This window comes from Elephantulus edwardii, unplaced genomic scaffold (assembly GCF_000299155.1).
Source record: "Elephantulus edwardii isolate Elephantulus edwardi_28Jun2011 unplaced genomic scaffold, EleEdw1.0 scaffold00089, whole genome shotgun sequence".
Taxonomy (NCBI): Eukaryota; Metazoa; Chordata; class Mammalia; order Macroscelidea; family Macroscelididae; genus Elephantulus; species Elephantulus edwardii.
Window position 1 is genome coordinate 3,027,996 of NW_006399839.1, and position 26,234 is coordinate 3,054,229.

The window sequence follows — 26,234 nt, forward strand, 5'->3', positions numbered from 1 at the left end:
TCCATCCATCCATCCATCCATCCCTCTGTATCTATCCATCCATCCGTCCATCCATCCCTCTATATCTATCTATCTATCTATCTATCTATCTATCTATCTATCTATCCATCCATCTCTCTATATCTATCTATCCATCTATCCATCCATCCATCTCTCTATATCTATCTATCTATCATTTATCATCTATCGATCTTGTTGTTATTAAGTGCTGTCAAGTCATAGCATCACTTTCTGTCCACTAGGCCAAGTGATCTCTCTCTATGTTGTTGTTGTTAAGTGCCGTTGAGTTGTAGGCAACTCACAGCGACCCTATAAATGAAAGACCTAGACAATTGTATAACTTCTGTCCTTTCTCCAGGCTCATAGGGTTTCTGGAGGCAAGCTATTTTGGAAGTACATGCCATTCCTGCATCCAAATATACAGATATATAGATATAGATATAGGTATAGAGATAGAGATATAGAGATATATATAATACAAAGACAGAGAATGATCATAGGAAACACAATGTGAATGAAAAATAGTGTGAGACATAATGTACATGAACTTTATAAACAAACCAATATACAAGAAAATATTTTTTAAAAATCCTCTATTTAATGTATAGTGGAGCCTGGTGGGACAGTGCAGGGAGAGGCTGGGAGGGTTATATGCTAATCTGGCAACAGAAAAGCTGGATCTTCAAATCCACTAGCTCTTCTGTGGGAAAAAGTGTAGAGCATGCTTCTGTGAAGACCCACAGGTTTGGAAACTCCATGGGCAGTTTTACTGCATTTCCTATCAAGAACTCTGTCCTATTGAGTTACTCTGAGTTGCAATTGACTTGATGGTGATGGGGATATCAAATAAGATTTCCATTTATATTTAATGATGGTACACAACAACAACAATGTATATATTTAATGGAACCCTGGGTGGTGCTTAGTGAGTAACATATCTGGCTGCTAATGGAAGAGATACTGGTTCAAATCTACTGGCTTATCATAGGAAGAAAGATAGGCAATCAATTTACAGACTTGGAAATCTGTTGAGAGTCATAACTGATTCCAAGTTGACAGTGGATTTGGTTTGGCTGTTCAGACATTTAAGGGGAAGTGCCGGTGGGCTGGTGGTAGTACTCTCACCTTCTATGGGAGGCCTGGGTGTGACTGGTATTTAGCCAATGCAATTCATACACAGGAACCACCCACCTGTTTGTGAAGGCTTACATGTTGCTATGATGCTAAACACATTTCAGGGGAGCATGGAAGCTGAGATGAGGTAGTAAGAACGGCCTGGTGATCTACTTCCAAAAAACCAACCAATGAAAACCCTACGGATCCCAATAGCACAACTAATTGTCCATGGGGAGGGAATAGGCCCAGGCTGGTTTTAACCAGTCGTACATGGGTCACTACGAATCAGGCTACTTGATGGCAGCTGACAGCACACACGTTTGGATATACGTAGTTTTCTGCCTACCCACCGTCCACTTTTCTCTATCTGTACCTCTTATAACAACGTTCAGGAGACAGCACATGCACAACCAAGACCGCTGGTGCTGTTGTAAAGTGCTGTCAGTCAGCTGTGATCCACGGCCTCCCATTTCTACAGATCAGGCACTGCCTGCTCCCGCGCCCTCCCCACAGGCATTGCCACACGCGACCTCACTGCGGCAGCTGCTGTGTCAATCCGTCTCGCTCAAGGTCCTCTTTTTCACAGACCCTCTGCTTCACCATCTTTTCCATATTTGTTGGCAGAGACTGGTGAGCACGCCCAGGGTTGCATCTGTTTGGTATCCATCAATTCCTGGGGCCTTATTTTTTTATCAATGTGAAGCTTGGACCTTTAGTACTGCTGGTCCTTGATCATCATGACTTTCTGAAATGGTTCAGTGTTGACTAATTTTATTTTCTTTTTTTTGTACAGTGACTTTGTGTATTCTTCCTGTCTTCTGATGCTTCCTGCGTCATTCAAGATTTTGCCTGTAGCATCCTTCAGCATTGAAACTCGAGGTTTGAATTTGTTCTTCAGTTCACAACCACAGTTACTTTACAAAGCATGACACAAAGAGGAGAGATTTAAATTTATTTCACATGCAGAGTAGTTCTTTGGTCTTGATTTAGTGAAGAGTGGAGAATCCTTGAAGCTGCCTATCTGAAGCCTTATCAAAGCTTTGCTTTTTGAAGGACCAGAGGAGGAGAAGGGTGAAGGCAGAGAGACCTAGGAGGAAGCTGGTTTAAGAATGAAGGGAGAGGCTGGGAGGGTCTGAAATTCAGGAAGAGAGGAGGTGGAGACTGGGGTGCTGGCAGCAGCGCTCAAAGCCATAGGGTGCAAGGATGGAAAGGAAGCAGAGAGGACCACCTTGCTCAGCAGTTCCGGCCTGGGTACCTGCGAGGACGGCGACCCTGTGGCCGGAGCTGGGACGTGAGGAGCTGGAGCAGCTTGGGGCAGGTTGCGCTTTGCCACTGAGTTGGAAACCACCTGCAGCTGACCCTGAAGAGGGCTTTTACAGGCAGTAAAGTGCCCAGAAGGAGTGTGTCCATCTTTCTCCTAAGGTGCAGTTGGTGGATTCGAACTGAGTACTTTTGAGTTGGCAGTGCAATTCCTTACCACTAAGCCACCAACCCCTGGGCAGGTAGAGGTGGGAGGTTTTCAGGCTCCAGAAGCAGAGACTGTCACCGTCTGCAGCCTCCAGGCGCCTGGGAGGCAAGGAATTTCAGGAGCTAAGCCTGCACGGATCAGGTAGCCTCTAGTCTTACACTCCTGGTGCTGGCGGCCACATCGGCCTGTCCTGCTTGGCTTGTTGTAAAATGAGGGCAGCATGCTGGGCCTGAGCTGGGCAGCAGGCCATCCCCACCAGGGGACAGATGCCGCACACTGTGTCCTTCTCTGGCTGGGTACCACTTCTCCAGGGCAGCAAGTGTAACCCAGTTATGAGCTGGGGCACCTTAGGGTCGGGGACCACAGAACTGCACACCTGCCGACACACAAACATTTATGCAGCGAGAAAGCTATCACTTATGAAAGGTGACCAGACCCTAATCTATTGTTGGTGGAACTGTAAGATGGTCCAGCCATAGTGGATAGGTTTGGTATTTCATTAAAAAGTTAAACACGTGGCAAAGAAGCTGCACTGCAAACCCCAGAGGTACACAATTCGAATCTACCAGATGCTCTGCTGGAGAAAAAGAAGCAATCTCCTCCTGTACCAGTCAGATCTTACGGTATATAACAAAAAATAATAAAATAAAATAAAAAAAAGTTAAACACAGCATTATTAGCTACATGACCTAGCAGTTCACAACAAGTAAGGGCACAAACAAGTATGTAGACACTAATGTTCACTGTATGGGGCTCAGGTGGCCTAGTGGTAAGGAGTTGTGCTACCAACCCCAAGGCAGGCGGTCTGAATCCAATAGCCACTCCATAGGATAAAGATGGACAATCTCCTTCTGTACCATTTGCAGCCTCTGAAAATCAGCTGGAGGATCAGCTCTGAGTTGGTTCCAATTCAAAAGCACGTAACAACAAAAATGTTCACTGCGGCATTATTCTCAAAACCCAAAAAAGTGCAAGCAAGAGACCGAGTCACTGGTCCTGGAACCTGAGGAACACTGGAGTGGAGACACTAAGACCAGCTGATACAACAACAGTGCTAAAGGCCAATGTTCCACAATCTACATTAGTGAGTCATGACTAGGGACCTAAAAGCATGTGAGTGGCCATCTAAGGCACAGCCATGAGTGAAGAAAATCAGGTACACAAAAACTCTAGTCTACAGCACTAACAGACCTTGTGAACCTCAACTCCCAAGCCTCTGAGACCAGAAGAATTAGATAGTGCCCCACAACCACGCTGAACTGCTCTGAAAAGAGTTACTTTAGAGGGTCTGGGATGGGTGTTGGTGCTACGTGCCATCGAGTCTGAACTGGCTCATAGCTGACTCTCCACTGTTTTTTCAGAAGCTGTAAATCACTTGCCTGTTGATCCTCAGAGGAGCTGGTGGACTCTGTCTCACTTTGGGTCAGCAGTGCAAAAATTTATTGCCACTAGGCAATAAATGGAGAATAACCTAAAGTCATAATGATGACTAGGCTTATTAGTCCATGGGACCAATTGGGTCCCAATTATTGGGTGGGACCCCTGAGACTGTGGCGTTTGGCTGCCCTTTGAGCCTGGAACTGGACTCATCCCCAAAGTACAATTTGCAGCCAAATAGATTGACAAGGTGAACAACCACACCAGGGAGATACTCAGCACGTAGAACACATGGATCATAACAGCAGCATCTGTCTGAGCATAAACCTCAGAAGGAAAGAAGAATCCCGGAGGAACACTGGGGAGAGTGACAATCCAGCGTGGGGACTGTCATCAACATCACAGACGACACACGTATGAATGGCTGATGGAATACCAATCTGTTCTGTCAACTTCCACTCAAATCATACAAAGAAACAAAACTAAACCAAATCAAATCCAAAAGGTAGAGAAATTCTAGTGCCCATCAATGAAGAGTTAAACAAAATATGCTGGGCCAATAGGCAACATCAAGATAGATGGAGAAAACATGGAAGTTGTCAATGATTTCATTTCACTTAGATCCACAAGTAAAATTGTCTCTGCAATGGAGCATTGTTGCTGTGAGCCCTTGTGTCAGAATCTCCAATGCACAGCAGGTACCTGAGGAGACTGTGGCCTGAATTGGGCACACCTGAGTCTTCAAACGGACATCATTGCTCTTCAGCACTCTGGAGAGGGCCTTGACGGTGGACTTGGCCTTGTAACTTTCAGTGGAGTGGATCCGTGACAGCTTGGAGAACTTTTTTTTTTCTTTTGGAGGATTATTTGTGGTAGCTGACTGTGACAAGCTTATATTATGAACAACAGCATTCACCGATTTTCACCTTCATAGTTAATAACCTTCCAAATTGATACTTCACCTTTGCCTCTTGTTGCATTTGGGAGCCAAGATGCACTTCATGGTACTATTTTTGAAAGAAAATTAAATGGAGAGATAATGCTACTCCACTCAAGAGAGGCACAGTGACTGAGGTTGGACACTGCTGCCTGAGAGCCGAAGCACACACTGCACAGAAAGCACAGCACGGTGCACACACAGCCAGGAACAAGCGTTTGTTGTGACTGTCAGATACGTGCATTATAATATACAACTGTACCATTACATTCTTGGCAGTAGTGGCTTTGTACACGAGAGACACGAGACACACATACTGTGTGTGGGAAGCTGCTTCAGTCTCTACATGCCACTGGGATTTCCAAACTGTTATCACTGGACCAACAGGCAACATCAAGATAGACAGAGAAATTGGACAATTAAGACAGACATTCGGGGTGGGGGGGAAGAAGAACGAACTGGGGAGGAGGGTAGAGAAAACAGTGCAACAATGAAGGAATGAAAACCCAAAATCTCTGTAAATGTTCATTAAAATTAATAAAATTTAATAATAATAATAAAAGAAAAGTGCTTCATAGCCATGCTACAACTTGATTAACCATCTTCTTTTCCCTTTTGTATTGTTGATCATCAACCAACACGTATTTTCATTAAGAAGTGTGTTTTAGATGGAATAAAATTTTATTTCATTTAAATGCAAAAAAAAAGAAAAGATGGAAGTTGTCAATGACTTCATTTTACTTGGACTCATAATCAACACTCATGGTAACAGCAGTCAAGAAATGGAAGGAGTAGTGCACAGGGAAAGTCGGCTGTCAAGGACCTTTCCAAAATGCTAAAGAACAAGCATGTCAGTTTAAAGACTAAGGTGTGCCAATTCAAGCCATGGTATTTCTTCTTTGTGTGTGTGTGTGTGTGTGTGTGTGTGTGTGTACCGTCAAATTGGATTTGACTGGTACAGGAAGAAATTGTCCCTTCTCCAGCAGAACATCTGATGGATTTGAACTGTGCACTTCTGGGGTTGCAGTACAGCTTCTTGCCACTAGGCCACCAGAGCTCCCTAAGCCATGGTATTTTCAATTGCTTCCTATGCTTCTTAAAGTGGGACAATGGATAAGGATGACAGAAGCAGCATCGATGCCTTTGAACTGTGGTGGTGGCGAGGAGAACCGAATATCGCATGGACTGCCAAAAGAACAAACAAGTCTGTTTTGGAGGAAGTGCAACCAGGGTGCTCCTTAGAGGCAAGGATGGTGAAACCCCATCGCACATACTTTGGGCATACTGTCAAAAGGGACAGGTTCTTGAAAAAAAAAAAAAGACATTTACGCTGGGCAAGGTGGACTGTCCGAGAAAGAGAGAAAGATCCTCAACAAGATGGGCTGACACAGGGACTAAGACAATGGGCTCGAGCAGACTAGAGATGGTGAAGATGGGGCAGCAGAGGGCTGGGTTCAGAGCTGTTCTTCACAGGGTCACTGTGAGTGGTGGGTGACTTGCAGGCACCTAACAACAACATTATTATCACTTTAAAGGGCTTCTGGTGGCATCGTGGGTTGTGTTTGGGCTGCTAACGGAAAGACTGGCCACCAGTTGCCATGTGGGAAGATCAAGGGTAATGTCCTCCAGTAAATTCTTGGAAAATGATGAAAGACCACTAGGACTTGAACTCCACTTGATGGCAGTGGGTGAGGTTGGGTATTATATTTATATGGGACCATAAATGTCAATGTGGACGGACCCTGCCCAAACGGATGTTACATGGTGTGGAATTGTACTCATTATTAAAAACAAACACTCAGCAAAATACATGGAAATTCCAGGCAGGCTGAACCCAAACACCCATCAATTCAGGCCCCTCCCTGGCCCTACTTTTGAGAACAGCAAGACCGGGAACACTTTTCTGATAACTAAGTGACCTTTAAGACTAAGGGAGCCCTGGTGGGCTAGTGGTAAGGAGCCGCACTGCAAACCCAAAAGCACGCAGTTTGAACCCATCAGTTGTTCTGTGGGAGAAATATGGACCATGTCCTCCCGTGTGATTTACAGCCTTTGAAAACCTGCTGGAGGGTCAGCTGTGAGTCAGGTCCAACTCCATGGCACATAACAACTCACAAATGAACCTATAATAATCCCGGGGTCACGGAGGCTAGTGAAGCACTAGAAAGATCTGGATTCTGTTGCCCGCCGGGGGGCAGAACAGTGCTCAACAGAGACTCCCAGAGACGACCTTTCACAAATGGCCTCTGATCCCTTCTTGGGGTACCTTCGAAATATAACCTGAGAAAGAGGGAGGAGGCTGGAGATGCTTTAGGGGAAACCCACGCTGGGCGTCTCTTTCCGGTCATGAGCTGGATCAAGGGAAAGCTGGCCCCATCGAGGAGTTGGCGGCAAAAATGAGTTTAATAGCAGCTTACAGCTAGGGATTTGGGGCACCCTCTCTCTGAGAGAAGTTAATCTCAACACAGGAGGTTTCTCAGATGCTTACACACAGAGAGGCTTAGAGAAGAGAGTGACGGACAGACACCATGATGTCAGCCAGACCAGATCCAAGGGAGGCTGCCGAGGTCAGATAGGAGGTCCTGCGGGCCATTTCTGCGAAACCCAAGTATTACAGTGTGATCACTGCTCTGGGTGTGTCTGTCACTTATCTTGGGAGTGGAGCTTCCTGAGTTTAAAGCATTCAGAGGGAAAGAAGATGGGGAAGTTGAGATTGTGCAAAACCATGATCACAGTCCATGTAACTTGTTCTGAATAGCATTCAGTAAAGGGTCATTCAGGACCTGGTCTGAGTTAGATCAGTAGACATACACCTTAGACATACACCGCGCACTGAATCCTCACAGCACACTTTTTCAGATAAGGAAGTAAAGGATCTGAGAGGAGAAGCGACCGAGGTACAGCCGAGTCAAATCAGACTTAAGAGCACGTGCATGTGTGTAAGAGCAGCACTGGGCCCCACGGGGCTTCCGATGGCTGACACCCTCAGCGTGGAGCGAGCGGGGACAAAGAAAGCTCCCAGTCGGCTGGGCTGCTGCTGAGGGCAGAATTTCTGCAAGTTTGCTTGCGTCTACTGCTGATCTGCCTGGTGTCCTGCCCTCTCAGGGCCAGCTGCTGGCGCATCTGATTGAAGCCATGATTTTTCCAACTACCTGCTCTGCATCTGAGAGCTGGACAATGGATAAAGGATGACAGGAGAAGAATCAATGCCTTTGCGTTATGGTGTTGAGGAAGACTATTGAATATCCCATGGAACGTCAAAAGAAAAACAGGTATGTCTTGAAGAAAGTGCAACCAGAGTGCTCCTTGGTGAAGCTTTGTCTCACATACTTTGGGCATGTTGCTAAAAGAGGCTATTATTTCTTGGTAAGGGTAAGAGGAAGATCCTCAATGAGATGGACTAACCCAGCGACTGAGGCAATAGGCTCAAGTGTGTCAGAAATGATGACGATGGCACGGGACAGGATTCAGCTCTGTTATTCACAAGGTTGTTAAGAGTCATACTCGATGGCACCTAACAACAACAGTGGCCTTTGGTTCTCTGAAGACCAGGGTAGAAATGACCCACCAGCCTCTCACTAATCCTCAGCTGCTCATAGTTTGAAGCTTTTCAGAAGTCTGGGGTAATGATGACTCTCACTGGCCCCTGAAGAGCTATTTTTCTCAACTTACACCATTTTGAAAGCATCCAGCAGCCCTGTGTCCCCAGCGTCAGGAGGTGCAGGTCCCTGAAGAGAGAGTGGAAGTGGGGCAAGGGCTTCTTTGTAACAGATGTCTATCTGATCACCTTCATCAGAAAGAACTGGGAGGAAGCGCAATAGAGGTCCCCAAGTGGAAATACTGCCTCCCCTGGGCCCCTCACTGATAACCAAGAAGGGTTGGATTGATGCTTAATTACTATTTCTGAAAAGAGCTGTGTTGCTCCCATCCAGGTGGGCTTCTCCCCTGGCCCCTTACTGTGCATCACACAGGAAGACGAGGAAGCAGGTATTAATGAAGAAAGGCCAAGCGGGGCTTGTTTCATATCCCACAGTTTCCAGGGAGTCTGGGCAAACAGCATTCCCTGGTATCCATGGCAGCATTTTGCTTAACACGGTCTTTATGTGAAGGACCTGTGCTGTTGTTGATAGATGCCATGTATTGGCCCTTGACTTTTGGTGGCTACATGTGGCTTAGTGGTAAGGTGCTGTGCTGCCAACTCAAAGGCATGTGATTCAAATCCACCAGCTGCATCGCACGCCACAGGAGAAAGATGGACCATCTTCTGCAGAGTGATTTACGGTCTGTGGAAACGCGGTGGAGTGTCAGCTGTGAGTCGGCTCCACCTTGGTGGTACACAACAGTCTATATGCTGGAACCCAATCCTGCACCTTCCTCAGGACGGCCTGTGTGCAGGACTGTTGGCACATACGGGGTCTGCACTGGATGATTTTGGAAGCAGTCACCAGGCCGCTCTTCCCATCCCATCTTAGTTTGGAATCTCTGCTGAGACCTGCCTAGTAACATAACATACCCCCCTCCGGCGATGGACAGGGGCTGGCTGCATACAAGGTGCTCTGACTGGGAACCAAACCAGGATTTCCCACATGGAAGGTGAGAATTCTACTACTGAATCACCACTGCCTCATGAAAGACCTTTAGAAGGCTGTCAAAACTCAACATGTGTCTCAGGTGACGGTGGTATTATTATAGCTTGAATTAGATCTCCTAAAGATATGCGCCAAGTTGACTGGGCCACTATGTGCAATGATTTGGCAATTATAATGATGACAGGATGTGTCAACTATGTAATGATGATGTAAACATCCTCAAAGCTGTGATGAGCCAGGAGCTTAGTGTGGGAGGCATCCAGGACACAACCCTGTTGTGATGTGAGAGGAGATTTCCTGGGATGTGGTCTGCATCACCTTTTATCTTACAAGAGAGGAAAGGAGCAAAGGACTACTCTGAGAAAGAAGAGTTGAGAATAGAGCATGTTCCTTAGATTCAGGGTCTGTGTGCTGAGAACCTCCTAGACCCAGGGGAAGACTGAAACCAAGACACCTAGAGATCTCAAAGGAAATGTGAGGCTACAGAAGCTGAAAGGAGACAAGGACTTTGCTCCAGAGTCAACAGAGAAAGAAACTTTGCCCTAGGGCCAGGGGTCTGAATTAGGATTTGTAATCTCCCCCAACTATCAGAGAAAAACTAATTTATATTTGTTAGAGTCACCAACTTGTGGTATTTCTGTTATGGCAGTGGTGGGAAATGAACACAAGCATTAAAGACAACCTAAATGCACACTCCTAACTCTTCATCCTGACCTCTCATTGGTCACATCATCCACAAAAAAACCAAAAGCAAAACCCAAACTCACTACTATGGGGTTCTGTCTCCTTCTTGTGACCCTGTGTGTTACAGACTGGAAATGCTCCAGAAGGTTTTCAGGCTGGACTCTTTATGGCAGCCCATGGCTGGGTTTGTTTGAGGTACCACTGCGTGGGCTTGAACCAACAACCTTTAGGTTGGTTGTTGTTGCTGTCTACTTTTGAGCCACAGGAACTGACCCATAGCTGACACTCCAGAAGATTTTCAGAGGCAGTATCACATGGAAGGAGACTGTCCATCTTTCTCCATGAAGCATTTGGTGGACTTGAACCACATACTTTTGCACTGCCAATGCAATTACTTACCACTAAGCCACCAGAGCTCCCTTTCTCTGGTTAGTAGCTAAGTCTGAATAAGATCGACTCAGGGGTCCGATTCCACACCTCTATCAAGGCAAGGAGTGGCATCCACTTCCTAAACAGCATGTCTCTGGAAACTGTAAATTTTGATAAATGGCGATGGTTGTGGAAGGGCTTCAGGCCTTTTGTTCATGGGGTGACCATGAGCTGTGCTCAACTCAACAGCAATCAACAACACCATAAAGGAAGCAGAGGATAGTGGCAAAGCCGCATGCTTTATTAGAGTTGCTTTGGCCCGTCCTCCATCTGTCCAGGCAGGTGAGAGGAAGGCTGTGCTGGTCTCCAGCCAAGCCAGCCGCTCTTGGGAAATGGTATTGACTCAACTGTCAAAACACATCTTGGCAGACTGACACAGACGGAGGAGTCCGGGAGCATATGGAGCTGGAGAGGCTGCAGGGAGACAGTCATCTCAGATCAGCTGACACAACTGGGACAATCTCCGTGGTAAGCAATATGGCAATTTCTGTTAAAATTACAAATGCACATGGCCTTTGACCCAATAATTCCACCTCTAGGAGTTTATTCTCTAGAAATGCTTGCTTATGTGCCAACTGAGCCATTGGTACAATATCATTTACCATACCATAGGGACAGCAAAATGATGGCAATGATCTGCATGTTCACAACAGAGGACTAATTCCATTATGATAGAAAGTATAATGGAGTACTATGCAACTGTGCAAAAGAAAAAAAGGACTCACTTTAGCTATTAATTGGTAATAACTTCCAAGTTATGTTGCTGTTATGTCCTATTGAATCAGAACAGACCCATAGTGGACTGTGCAAGTGGGGTTTTAGGGGCTGTAATTTCCATGAGAGGAGACTGACCATCTTTCTCCTGCACAGCAGCTAGGAGAATCAAAGCTATATTGGTAAGTGGAAATGCTTACACAATATATGCAGTGTGTTTTCATTTGTGTAAAAATAATATGGGTGTGACTTTTCCCACTGCTATGAACTGAACTATGTCCTCCTCACCTCTGTATGCCTAAAATATGTCAACTTGGCTAGTCCATGACCCTCAGTATAATTATTCCATGTGCTGTAAGTCTTAACTGCTTTGAGGTGAATGAAGAAAGATTGCTGTTGTTGTTAGGTGCCTTCAAGTCCAATTATAATCCTACGAACAAGAGGTATGAACTTTGTCCTATCCAGGATCATTCTCATAACGTCCATGCTCAAGCCAACTGTTGCAGGCATTTTGCCAATCCATCTCCTTGAGGATCTCCACTTTCACTAAAATCTACACCTTTTCTGGCACGGTATCTTTTACCAAGGAGAAGTGTCTTCTGACCACAGGTCACAAGTATGTGAGACAAAGTGTCACCATCCTTGCTTCTAACAACACTTCCTCCAAGACAGATTTGCTTGTTCTTTTGGAAGTTTATGGGATATTCAACACCACAATTTTCAAAGGCATCAATTCTTTGATCTTATTTATTGTCCAACTTACAGATGCATAGAAAGCAATTTAAAATACCACGACTTGGATCGGTGCACCTTAGTCTTTCAGGTGCTATCCTTGCTCTTTAGCACTTTGAAGAGGTCTTTGATGGCAGATTTTCCCGGTGCAACATGCCTTTTAATTTCTTGATTGCTGCTACCATGGGTGTTGATTGTTGATCCTAGTAAAATGAAATGGTTGATAATTTATTTTCTTCATCTCTCATGATGATGTCTATTGGTCCAGTGATGAGAACTTTTGTTTTCTTGATATTGAACTGTAATTCGTATTGAAGGTTGTTGTCTTTGCTCTTCTTCAGTATGTGCTTCAAGTCTTCTTCACTTTCTGAAAGTAAGGCTGTGTCATCTACATAATGCAGATCATTGATGAATCTTCTTCCAATCTTGATGTCACAGTCTTCTTTGTAGAGTCTAGTTTCTCAAATGATTAGCTCATCATACAAATGAAACAGGTATGGAGAAAAGAGATAACCATGACGCACACCTTTTCTGATCTTAAACCCTGCACTGCTTCCTTTTTTCTGTTTGGACAATGGCTTCTTGGTCTATGAATGATTTCTCATGAGCACAACTGAGTGTTCTGGGATTCACATTCTTCTCGATGTTAACCAAATTTGTTACAATCCACACAGTCACATGCTTTTGTGTTTCAAGAAATAAAAGGAGAGAGAAGCCAAGGAAAGGAGACTCTCAGCACCACTAAGAGAGAAGATCTGGGGGTGGGGGGTAGAGCATGTCCTTAAGAACCAGCTTCTTTTACTGCTGAATCTCCTAGAACTAGGGAATAGAGAGAAAGTCTTCCCCAGAGACAGTGCTCTGAATTTGGAATTCTAATAAACTAACTTACAAAGAGTACATTTCTGTTGGTTAAAGTCATCCATTTGTCATCACTCCACCAGAGCAACACCAGATAACTAAGACATCATCTATGCAAACAAACACTGCTAAAATGACACACACATTGCTACCCGCTCAGAAGTGAAACCGTGTGGCCAGGAGTAGGAGAGAGAAGAAAACATTTCACATGTGCATTTATATTCTTTAAACAAATTTTTGAACCACACGAATGCATTTCCTGGGATCTCCAGGTCGTTAAACACTCAGCTACTAACTGAAAAGTCAGCAGTTTGAGGCCACGCAGAGGTGGTAGAGAGGAAAGGCCTGGTGATGTACGTCCACAAGGACAACCGTATGAGCACAACGCTACTCCAGCAGAAATGGAGCGGCCGGGACTCAGAATGGACTCAAAAGCAAGTGGTTTGATCTCTGTTTGGTTTAAATGCCGTTCCCAAGCTCATAGACAAAACAAAACAAAAGCAAAGCCACATCCATTTCCCAGTACGAGAGCTGCTGGCCTCTGCCCCGCGGTGGCGGTTTCCATCCCAACACAGCTTGAGACTTGGCTTCACCTCCCTCTCCCCGCCCAGGAGAGTCCAGGCGGCTGTGAGGCTGTGAGCGCGGGGCCAGGCGGCTCCTCCATCCACTCACCTGCTCCTTCTCTGAGTATGGGTTGTTGAGGACCACGGGCACGTTGCCCTTGCCCCACAGGTCATTGAAGACGCGGTCGTTCTCCACGCCGAGGGGCAGCGACTTGTGTGGCTTGCTGTCCACGTCTCTGAAAGACAAAGAACAGGAGGGGAGGTCAGCGGTGAGGTCAGGGGTTGGCTGGCTGGTGGCTCCCCGGTCTGACATTCTCAGGGTGCTCAGAACTTGGGTGGCTCACTGTACAGATGGTGGGGCAGGCAGCCAGCCACTTCGTAAAGAGGACCAACAGCACGGGTAGGAGTCCCACTTCTCATCCTCGAGCTCTTCAGAATCACTATCACCATTGCCATGGTAACCAGCATCACCACAACATCCACCTCTTCCTCCTCATTACCGGCATCTTCACTGCCCTTATCATCCTTCTCCTCACCATCTCCCTCAGATGAGGACATGAAGGGGTTGAGATGTTAAGTCCTTCACCCAGCAGTGGACACTAAAGGCTGGTGCGCATCTCTCTTGGTGCATGCAGCTGCAGGATTCTGTTTATCTCTCAAGAATTTCAAAGATCCAGAAACACAGGAGGCCCATCTCTTTACAGACAGCTATGTCTATGAATCTATGGACACCTCAATGAAGTTTCTGAGTAGTGAAAATATTTAATGCACTCGGCTACCGAGTGCTGGTGCTCTATTCCCAAGTACCCACCACCAGGGCGTTGTTCTAGTCAGACACGTCTGAGTTGTCAGGAGTCAAAATCTACTCAATGGCAACTTGCTCAGTTTTTTTGTGGTTTCCCCCCTTTACTTGGGTATCTTGATGTCAAAGAACCTTATCAGTGGAAAAGAAGATGAGAGGAATGGGGAAATCTCATGAACGAGGGTCATTCCGGTCCTGGAATGGTGAGAGGAATGGGGAAATCTCATGAACGAGGATCATTCCAGTCCTGGAATGGTGAGAGGAATGTGGAAATCTCATGAATGAGGATCATTCCAGTCCTGGAATGGTACCAGATAAAGCTAAATAGTGATATTCTGAAAAGAAAGGGAATATGGCCACACAAATAATAACAATCCATCTTCTGAATTAGTGTCATAATTTTCAAAGACTAAATTTGCATTTCATGAAACTAGAGGATGGTATTAGATCACAAGACACTTGCTATGCACTAGAAAGCTGGACAATGACTAAGGATGATAGAAGACAAATTGATGCCTTTCAGTAGTGGTGCTGGAGAAGAGTACTGAATATACCAATGGACTGCTAGGAGAACAGGTTCATCCTAGAGAGGGTGAGACCAGGCTGCTTCTTGGAGGCAAGGATTCTGAAGCTTCATCTGACATACTCTGGACATGTTGCAAGGAGGGACCAGTCCTTGGAGAAGGAATCATGCTTGGGAGGGTGGAGGGAAAGAAAAAGAGAGGAAGACCCTTGATGAGATGGATTGATTCAGTGATTGGAGTAATGAGGATAAATGTGTCAGAGAAAATAAGACTGGAACAGGATAGAGCAGGGTTTAGGGTTGCTATAAGTTGCAGGTGACTTGACAGCACATAACAAAAGCAACAACAACATTATATCACAAGAGAGAGGATGACTATAGCATTATGTAATTACCAAATAGTATCACTACACATTCTCTCTCGCAGACATTCTCCATTGTCCCTCTTGCCATTATCATTTTTCATGACAATCACCACTACCACCTTCACTGCTGTCCAATCACCGTTACCACCACAATCACCATCAGAATTCCTCTCTTCCTTGTCACCATCATCACTATCCTCGTCCTCATCTTTTCCTCATCAGCATCATCTCCATCATGACCACCATCCCCTTCCTCCTTACCATCACACCATCACCATCATTCTACTACTCTCCTCACCATTGCCAAGGCCATCACCATCAAAGCGTAATCACCATCATCACCACCACTTTCAGCATCTTCATCCTCCTCACAGTCACCACCAGCTAAGGACCCGGAGGTGCCGAGTGAATCCCAGGCTTGTTTCTGACTCCAGAAGCTGCCCTCTTAGCCACCGAGCATGGGTGGATCTCTGTCTTTGGACTCCAGTAGACTTGGGATGAAGCAATCTAAGCAAGGCTCCTCTGAGGAGGATGGGACTTTGGGTAGAAGTCCAGACGTCCCCACTGGCCCGGCCTCCTTTCGCTTCTCCTGTTTCATGGGTACAGCACCCCCATCCGTTCTTCCTGACTCTGACATCTGTCTGTTCCTTGGCTTTCGATGGTGCATCTTTCTCTGTGACCCACAGCAGTTTTAGTCTCAGAGGTCCAGGCTGGCCTTCTGTTTCAGGATTCCTGTTCTGACTTCATAATACACTTCTATTTGAAATGCGGTGCTGATTATCATTTAGGATGAGCCAAAGATCGGGGCCAAGTGCACGGTCCACGGCTATTCACCAGGGCCAGCAGACCCTGCCTCACTAGATTCCACATGATCCTGACAGGCCACGTCAAAGCCACTTGTGCTCAACTCCTCTGCGTGGAGAGGCCTGCAATTGTCAGAGGGAACGTTCTGTTTTACCCTCTCTGAAAATATCCAAACACAGTCGGAGTGTCTCTTGATTACAGACATTTCCTGAGTCAATGGTTTACCTACATGGTAATGAACAGAGAAGGCGCCTTGTCTGAGGAGAGGCTGCTCCAAATATCACTCAGTTCTCGGGTGGCTCGAAAACCTCCCCATTCGATGAGACCACACAGCCACAAATGAGGGGTCAGTGGAGGGGGAGGAGATCGAGCATCGCTCGAGTAGTATCAGAGTAGAACTGCCCCACAGTAGTTTTAAGGTTGTAATGGAAGTTTTCTGCTTCATCATCCTCCCACTGGTGGGTTTGAACCGCCAACCTTTTGGTGAGCAGTTAACCACTCAACCCTTGCTCCACCAGAGCTCCTACTGAACACCAAGCTGGTTACCAGTCATGCAGAAAAGGATAAGATGCCTGATCTTGCACTGTCCTCAGTCTCTGCTGTGCTTATGCCACTGCGGCTGTCACGTGTCAACCCATTTCATTGAGGGTCTTCCTTATAATTTTTTAATAATCCACTCATTTCCAAGCATAATGCTGCCCTTCGCCAGGGACTGGCCCCTCCTGGTAACTTGGCCAGGGCACGTGAGACAGTCTCACTGTCTTTGCTTCTGAGGAGCATTCTGGCTTCAGTGCTTCCAAGACAGATTGGTTTATGCTATTGGCAGTTCAGGTCTACTTAATATTCTTTGCTGAATATTGAATTCCCAACTCAAAGACATCCACTCTTCTACTACAAATGCTCAAAAAAAATAGCACATGATAGACACTCAAAACATACGAAGGAGTCCCTGAGTAGTTCAAATGGTCACTACCCCTGGCTGCTAACTGAAAGGTTGGCAGTTTGAGTCCATCCAGGGGAGCCTCAGAAGAAAGCCTGGAGATCTAGTTCTGAAAAATGAGTGTCTTTAAATCATTATGCTCTGATCCACGTAGAGGGGCAGGGCTGGGGAGAGATCCTACAGCTATCCTATTCTTTCTCTTGTAAGCCCTTAACACTTCTGCTTAAATACAGCATTTATAACATTTAACCAACACAGACTGATTTCAGAGCCCCTGTGATGAGCAGCTCACAGCTCACCCTCCAGTATGTTTTCAGAGGCTGTAAATGACACGGGAGGAGACTGCACATCTTTCTCTCCAGGAGCAGCTGGTGGATTTGAAGAGCCTGCCTTTGGGTTGGCAGCACAACTCCTTTTTCACTAGGTCACCAGAGGCTCCCCCATGTCCCCCACTTTTAAGTGATGTGAGGGGGGTTATTAAGGGGAACAACCCTTATTGCACAACTAAGCTGAGCCCTTCTGCTTCTGTTCACACAGGAGCCAAATCACGGGAGCCACAGCAACTCCAGTCTGCTGCCATCACAAAGGACCGGTGAGGACCGGCCAGAGGGCAGTGACAGAGGGATGACGGCCCGGATTGGCTTGCTCCGGATCCACCTGCTCTGTCAATACAGGTGCACCTTGGAGATAGCACAGGTTCAGTTCCAGATTACAGTAAAGCCAGTATCGCAACACAGCAACCCACCTACATTTGTTGGGCTCGCAGTGCCTGAGACAGTTATGTGCATATTATACTATCGTCTACTAAGGAGCTCTGGTGTCACTGTGGTTTAGTCAGCTGGCAGCTAATGAAAAGGTAGGCAGTTCGAACCTACCAACTCCTTCACGGGAGAAAGTTAGAACAGCCTGCTTCTATGGTTTTATAACCTTGGAAACCCAGTTAGGGAGTTCTACTCCATCCTTCAGGGCTGCTATGAATCAGCGCAGACTCAACGGCAATGAGCGTGTGGTTGTGGGTGTGTGTTGGAGCTTAGGCCATCAGGAACCCTGGTGGTTGTTATTGTTAACTGAACAACAGATGAGCCCCACCTATCGTGCCATCCCCATCATCTCGGATATCCGGGAGTGCAATGTTACAGTCATGTATCTGTCCATCTCATTGAGGGTCGTCCTCTCTTTCTCTGACCCTCCGCCTTCCCCAGCCTGATGTCCTTTTCCAAGACTGGCCTCTCCTGACCACATGCCTGGAGTATGTGAAACAAAAATTTCACCATCCTTGCTTCTAAGGAGCTGTCTGGTGGCACTTCCTATGAGATAGATGTGTTTGTCCTTCTGGTAATCCAGGGGATGTTCTTTAGTGATTAAAGCATTCTGTCCCTAACCAAAAAGTTAGCGGTTCAAAACCGCCAGCCCTCTGTGGGAGAAAACTGTGGCAATGTGCTTCTGTCAAAGTCAGCCTTGGCAACCCTACGGGGCAGTTCTACTCTGTTCCGCAGGGCCCCTATGAGTCGGAATTGATCTGGTGGCAGTGAACTGGGTTCGTTTGATAGTCCATTAGTCGCATTACAGCACTATGAAGACGCTTGGAATAGCGCAACAATTACCTAGGTGTGACAGAGATAAAGTGAACACACGCTGGGAGAAATATGGCCCCTACAGACGTGCTCCGAGCAGAGCTGCCATGCGCCTTCAGAGCAGCCTCTAAGGGTGACTGGGAAGCACAGGTGAGGGGTGTCAGCGTCCCCATCCCTGGTGCTTTCCTCTGTGCCTTCAGTCCCTGCAGGTCTCCTGCAAGGCCAGGTGTGGAGCTCCGCCTCCCACCTGGACAACATTCTCCACTCTCTCTGGCAAGACCGAAGCCTGTTTCTTCCACTTGGCTCGCCGGACGTGCGCATGCAAGCCAAGAGTCAGTCTAGCATCTCTAAACCTTCTGAGACGCTCTGCCAACTGAAGATCCTCCCGACGGAGGCTCGAGGAGAACCAAGCCCCCCACCTTTCATGCAGAGCGGACAGGGTCCCCGTTCTGATTTCACAGGAAGCATGGGACCACCAATGACTCCAGGACGTGTCGGGAGGGGGTGAGGGGCTGGCAGGGTAGCTGAGTGCAGGGGACATGGGGGTGCCTGGAGCAGCTGGCGTTGGCTGGAGGCCCTGGCACCTTCAGCAGACACCTTGCTCCCTCCACCCCCCTTTCCCTTGCCTTCCACACTCTAGCAGCCCTGCTTCCTCCTCCACCTGGTCCCTGATGCTGGCTGGTGACTCGAAACAGGAGCATTTGGGGAACTAGAATTTCCAAGAAGGTTTTTTTGCTACATTGCATCACTCTGGAGCAGGGAATGCTCTGGACATAGAGCCCCAGAGGCGCTGTATGTCATATATCGGGCTGTGAGCTGAGAGACTAGAGGTTTGGATCCACATGAGCAGTCTCAGAAGCCGAATGGGGGGGTCACTGTGAGCCAAAACTCAACCAAGAGCAGGGACATGGTCTGAGAGCAGAAGCCGTACGATAAAAGCCATGGCTGAAAAGTGGGGTGAGCTCCTCCTGGCTCAAGGACGAGCGTCACTCTAAGGATGAATGTCACAAGGTCACAGGCAGGATTCTTCAACTCAAGTGTCCACAGTGGCCAGGTGAGGAAAGGCAAAAGGGCTGGGGGTGCTGAGGTTGACCAGAGTCAGCAGCTGGCTGCTTCAACAGATGTGGGCTCTGCTAACAGCATCTTCTGATTTTTGTGGGGGCAGGGAGGGCTGGAAACTGGATTTAATGTGAGGTTGCTTGAATTCTGTTTGGCTACAAACTGACTTTTCTACAAAACTCTGCAGATCAAATAAAGATCAAAACTCCACTGGGACCCTCTAGAGCCCATATTACGACCTCAGACCTGAAGGATGGATGTGCCAAGTTCCTTCTCTTGCAGACACACTCAGATAGTGCGTGGCTCACAGGAGGTGGATTGGTCAGTTGCTTGTCCTGCCACGTGTGGTAGTTCTAGAAGGAATCTTAGGGCTTATCTGATGCAGTTCTCATTTTTTATGGGTGAGAGGTCAGAGGGATTACGTAAAACATATAGTTGGTGACTGTTAAGGGTGTGGCAACTAAAAAGCCAGACAAGGATTCTCAGTGGTACAGTGGTCAAGCACTCCTCAGCTAGCCAAAAGGTTGGCAGTTCAAACCCAGCAGCTGCTCTACGGAAGGCGGTGACTGCTGTAAAGATTACACTGTTGGACTGGAAACTCTGGGCTGTGCTACAGGGTCGCTAGGAGCTGGAAACAACTCAATGGCAGGGGACTGGTTTTTGGTTTTTTTTTTAAGAATCCAGGGAAATTGGAAGAATCTGTTCTGGAAAAGAATGTATTCTAATTTTGTCACCTTTGGCTTCACAAATGCCACCTCTTCAAAGATGCCTTTCCTGGGCCCCTGAGCTTAAGGTCTATTTAACTCCTAGTCACTTCACTTCAGGTTTCCTTCCAATTTCTAACAGATTTCCTATCAGATTCTTCCTATCAGTTTTCCTTCAAAACCCATTTTCACCTATGGTGACCAGATGCATCTGACACACTGTCTTTGAGTCCTGGATACGTCCCTCCTCAGGGCACACTCACGCTGGATTCCTGTGCCGAGAACAGAATCTGGAAAGGACAGACACTGAATGGAGGCGGAGAGAGGCCCTCCGGACTCACACAGACTCTGAAAAGGGATGAGTGGCTGATTCTGGAACTCTCTTCACAGAGCAGGGCTGGGTACCCACCTGACGAGACTGCAGGGACCCAGATATGAGGAGGACAAGGTGCAAGGGGAATAACTGCACCTCGACAGGAGCCATCTTCCTCTGGACCCAAGAAAGGGAGGACCACGTGGGAAGAGGTGGAGGAGGGAAGCCATTTACAGCCAAGGGGTCAAAATGGGAATGAGAAATGAGGCCTGTATGCAGCTTCAAGGAAGAGGAAGTGGACTGGGCTCTCTAGACGAGAATTGAGAAGCCACAAGGGAGAGATTTAAAGCACGGCTGGGGGCTTAGGGGGAACCGCCTGTCCTAGTCCTGAAATCAGTGTAGGTGGTTGATCTGAGGGAGCTCTGACTACCCATGCCCGCCTGGAAGAGAGAGCTGATCCGGTACGCATCCATCTGTCCATCTGTGGGGACAGAGGGCCTGGGGAGAACCTCCCTCCCGCATTTTTCTCTTTCCCTTCCCTTCCTCCTCCCATGCTCTTTCCTTCCTCCTTCTCTTCTCATTCCCTCTTCTCTCAATCTCAGCTTCCTGTCCTTACCCCTCTTCAGTTTTTCTCCCCTTGCTCCTTCCTCCTGTCTTCCTCCGTCCTCTGCCCCTCCCCTCTTCCCTCCTTTCTCCCTCTCTCTCTCCATTCCATCCCTCCTCTACCCCAACACAGCCTGACCTATGCCAAGCCGCCCTATGCTGAGCCCAGAGCTAACTTCAGGGGATCCAGGATGACTGAGACGAGGCATGAAAGGGGAGGCCTGCGGGGTGGAACACACCCTCAGCAGGAAGGAAGGGGCTTTCTGATTCCGCCCCTTAGCTCCCAAATTCTACTCATTAAGTTCACCCAAAACAAAATGGAAGAGAGTGAGACCACTCAGAACCATAGCTTTGTTTCCAAGACCAAGACCCTGGAAGGAGGGAAGGGAATGAGAAGCACAAAGGAGAGAGGGACCCCATGGAACCCGGGGAACCCTCACCTTGACTGATGCCTGTGTCTTGGGCACCGCCACTCAGGGTGCTGTCTTTAGCAGGCAGCAACTCTGGGTTTGGTTTGCCTCTCACAGTCTGAGAAAACACCCCACTTCTTCAGAAGCTAGGTGGCTAGCAGCCAACAGCACTGAAGTAGGCCAGTAAGGGCCAAGAGCATGAGCTTGAGCTCAAGTCCTGTCTCTGCCACTCGCTGGCTGCGAGACAAATGACTATGCCCCTGCAAACCTCAGTTTACATATCAGGGAAACGGGCACCCCAGCTGATACTGTTGGGGGATAAATGGATTAATGAGGACAAAGACCTTGGTCTAGGCCAGGCTCTCTCATGCTCGGTCGAAGTTCACCATGACAACTACCATCAACCTCAGAGCAGCCACGGAAGGAACTCTGTCAGGCTCCATCTCTGGAGCACAGTGGCTCAGCCTCTCACATAATTTCTGGTAACTTTTGGCACTTACTGGTGAACTATCTGCATGAAACCAGGAAAGAGAGGCCCCTGCGGCCGGTGCTGTGTGTCCCTGGGCAGGCTGCTTCACCTCTCTGAGCCTCTGGGCTCTCATCTAGGGGAGGGCTAAGGCCACGCTCCCTGCTGAGGTTGCTGCATTCACTGTGGCACTGTGTCAGTTACAGAGTTTTCTGCGAATAGGAGGGGCTATCGGAGAGCCACGCGTGGCTGACCGGCGGGGACAGATGGACGCTGGATGCAGGAGCTTGGCCTCTTTAGAAGCCTCCTTCAGGGCAGCAAGCTGAGCAACCTGGATATGCGCTGACATGCAGCATTTTAAATGACTGCTCCCAGTGCAGAAGGTTCCAGAAGCCCCTGGATACACTCCCTCCCTCCTGCCCTGTCCTCCTGTGCAGCCGTCACCTGCCAGGGCTACCTTCCTCCTAGGATGAAGGGATAAGCATCACTATGCTCCCTACTCCCAATAAACTCCATCACCCCAACAACGGGAACTGGCCCGTGAGGTACAGGGATAGGTGATGCAGGACAAGGCTGCTTCCGAGAGATGAGAAAGAGAAATGAGGGCGCAGGCAGAAGAGGTAGGTCCTGCTGCGAGCCGGGGACGGTCCCAGCCTCTGCTTAGCCTGAAGCCACGGACTGGAGAGCTCGACCTGGATGTGGGGCTGGACCTGTGGGCCGGTGGCTGGGGACTGTTTACCGGCATCTACGGATACTAAAGGTGGATGTTGGTAAACACTGGATACTGATGCCGATGTCTGTGGAAGAATCAGTACTGCCCAGGCTGCTGTGGGCTACAAGGGTCTCAAATCCTCCACCTCCTGCTGGACCCCTGAAGAACCCCACAATGACTCCAAAGTCTACCTTCAAGCTTCCTTTTCTTGACTGGGGGCGTGGATTCCTAATGAGGAACTTGCTTCTCCCCTTGAGAGGCCTCTGGCAATCCACAGGGGTAGTTGTGGTTTCTACAATGCTGGGGGCATTGCAGTGGAAGAGAGGGGACAGCAAGGGTAGGGGACATCTTTTAAGTAAGGGCTGAATGCATCTGACAAAGAAGAATCCGTGCAGATGCATGACCTCTGTAAAAACCAGCTAGGTGCCGTCAGGCTGCCCCCCACTCCTGGCAGCTCTGTATGGGTCCCAGCACGTTCGCTCCACCTGGTTTTCAATGGCTGGATTCTTCAGATGGCGGGGCCAGGACTTCCCGCTGAGGTTGTGCCATCAGGGAGCGGGGCGGGAGGCCACACAATCCCTCCAACGTGCCAGTCACTCCTGCTCGGAGCCTCTGCACTCATTGGCCCTCCGTGTGGAATGCGGTTCCCTAGAAAGCTCCGAAGCTCACTCCCTCCAAGAAGGTCTCCAAGTCTCACCCCTAAGAAGACCCTCCTTCGTCCCCCTCCCTAAGACCTCCCCTCTGCCTGCTGCGTCCATCCCCCTAGCACACATCATAACTCCTTCTCTTTAGGGGCTGGGACCGGCTCAAAGCTCACCCTCCGCTGGGACTCTGCGGTGGTGACCTGCATGGGAGGATGACTGCCCAGCCTTCTGCAGATTCCTGGTGCATCTGAACCACCAAAGAGGCTCGGCCCCTGCGTTAGCAGTCTATTTCCCTACGAACTACACCACCGGCGCTAATGTTCACCACATTTTAAACCTTGTTGTCCAGCTGTCTTTCCATCGACATCCTAAAACAAACAAAATCCAATGCTGTCAACTTGCTCACATTCACAGCACCCCTGTTATGTGATGTAGAAGTGTCCCGCAGAGTCCCCTGACACTGCAGTCTTTACAGGAGGAGACCGGGGAGTCTCTCTCCCATCACTATGCTTAAGCTCCTCCAGGTCAGGGATTTCTGTCTGGTCCATTCGCTCCTGGGTTCCTAGTGTCCAGCACAGTGTCGGACACCCAGCAGGCCTTCAAAGGACACTTACTAAAGGGAACAAAGCAGGGCCTGGAGATGCAGGGTAGTCCAGGCAGCTGCAGGCTTCCTGAGACCTCGAGATGGTGGGGGGGGGGGATCCTCAGGGGTTTCTGAGTGGTTCCAGTCCTAAACTCTAGGGAAAAGGGGTCCCAGACCCACCCTGGAAGCCTTGACTGCTGTAGACTCAACGCCAGATCAAAACTGGAGGGGTTCTAAGATATTCAGCCAATGTCTGCCTCCTTTCTGACCACGTGGTCCTGCAGCCATGTGCTCCCCAGGGAAAAGCTGGCACCCCCCAATGCTGTGCCACCTCTCCTTTCTCACCATCATAAAACACCAGCCCAGCAGCTACAGAGCAGCTGGGACCCAGCCCTTCGGCTTCTAGCCCAGGCTCTCACATAACCCAAGCGAGATGCTTCTGCGACTCAAGGCTAACACTGTGCTCGGATCCCACTTTCCTTGTCTAGAATCTTCCTCGTCTTCAGCGAGGGCTTGTTTGGGGAAAGCTGGCTTCCGCCGAGGACATCCCAGGGCTCAGCTCTCTCCCTGTCTGCTCTTCACATAAACAATGCCCCAGAGTTTGCCATGTACAACTGCCCTCCACCCATGGGAGGCCCGAAGCAGGGTCCCTTCTCCTGTGAGTCCTGTTCTTCTCATCTATGACACAGAGATCACAAAGAGGTCCACCCTCTTTGTTTCTGGACGGGTACAGGGGATAAAGATGAGAAGAAACAAGGTTTACGAGTATAGTCTTCAGTTCTGGGCTTCATGGTAAGAGACAGATGCGAGAAGCCCCCTGCCCTTTTGAACTTGGGAGTTCCATGGGGAAGATTCAGAGGTGGCTGTGTGATGGACACAGGGGCAGAGGCCTGAGAGTTGGGCAGCTTCGGGCTGTGTGGCTGGGCTGCAGCGCACACACATGCACCCACTCCCCATGTGCACACAGGTGTGGTCTTACCTGTCCACTTGGACTTCCGCGTCTCTGGTCTCCACCTTGACAGGCCCCCCTCCGTTGATTCCCTTGCTCCCACTGGTGAGAAGGCTGAGCACGGGCTCGATCTCCTTGAGCAGGTCGCTACTGTCCCCGCCTCCTTGGAGACCCCCACTGGGACTCTTCCTGGCAGGGGACTCACTCAAGGGTCTGGGAGCCAAGCCATTGGCCTGGGGGAGCGAGCCAGCCTGCTGCCCATGGTCTTGGACACGAAGAGGCCTGTTTCCAGGCCCTGAGGCCCCATCCACCGCCAGCGCCTGCTCTTTGCTGGCCGACGGCTGGTGCGACAGGTCGACAGCTTTGGTGGAGGGCCCCAGGGGCCGTGTCACCCGGATGGTCTTAGGGGTCCCGTCCCCAGTAAAGGTGGTCTCCAGGTGCGTGGTGAAGCCCTCGGGGCCTCGCAGGATGAGGACCACGTGGGTCTCGGAAGCAATGCTCCTGAGCACCTCCAGGGCACTGTCATAGCTCAGGTCCACTAAGGGCCGCCCGTTGACGGCCAGGATGATGTCCCCCGCCTGGATGAGGCCGCTCTGCTCGGCGGCGCCTCCTCGGATCAGGTCGGAGATGATCACAGGGGGCTTGGTGACCCTCTCCTTCACCAGGAAGCCCAGGCCGCCCACTTTGCGCTTGAAGAGGCGGACGGAAATGACGTTGGGCTGGATCTGCTGGACACTGAACATGTGTTCCTCCATGGTGCCCAGCTTCCAAGAGTCCCGTCTGATGACCAGGGTGGATCAAGGCAAGATGACTTCACCTGAGGGAGCCAGGCTTCAGGCCCCACCGGGCTGAGGAGCGGAAGAGACTGAGGGAGGTGCAGGCGAGCTGGTCCGGGGCTTTGGTCTTCTTTGGCTCTGACGTCAGCCTGCCGTCACCCGCTCATTGCTGTCTGGCTGTTGGTGGCATGATTCTGAGCATCTGCCTCCCTCCTCGTTCTCAGAGGAAATGATGGTTGACCAGGCGGACGTCAGGAGAAGCAGTGGCTGCGTCCCCAAATGACAGGTCCAGCGGAGTGGTGGAGAGCAGTGGCTGGCAGGCGTGTCTAGAGGTGTCTCGAGGCGACGCACATTCGATGCAGATGACCCCCTGGGCCTGGTGGTCGCCAGATCATTAGGTGCAGATCAGAGCTGGGGCTTCTTGAGCTGAAGAGGAGAAGGGAGGGGATGAAAAGAGAGAGAAAAAAAAATTGAGTGGCGTGTCCCACACCACCTTCAAAATGATGCTGGGTAACACAGGCAACGTAGAAGTCGAACTGC

At 48.9% G+C, this 26,234-nt stretch overlaps 1 protein-coding gene across 1 annotated transcript in view; it reads right to left on the reverse strand.

The window, feature by feature from the left end:
* Positions 1 to 26,234, reverse strand: part of NOS1 (nitric oxide synthase 1 (neuronal)) — a 130,833-nt gene that overhangs the window by 78,545 nt on the left and 26,054 nt on the right. The window contains exons 2-3 of the mRNA XM_006890404.1: positions 24,949 to 26,120; positions 13,577 to 13,703 (exon numbers count right to left, since the gene is read on the reverse strand). Of these exons, the coding sequence (XP_006890466.1) occupies positions 13,577 to 13,703; positions 24,949 to 25,673 (852 nt within the window). The 5' untranslated portion in view covers positions 25,674 to 26,120. The remainder of the gene's footprint in view (positions 1 to 13,576; positions 13,704 to 24,948; positions 26,121 to 26,234) is intronic.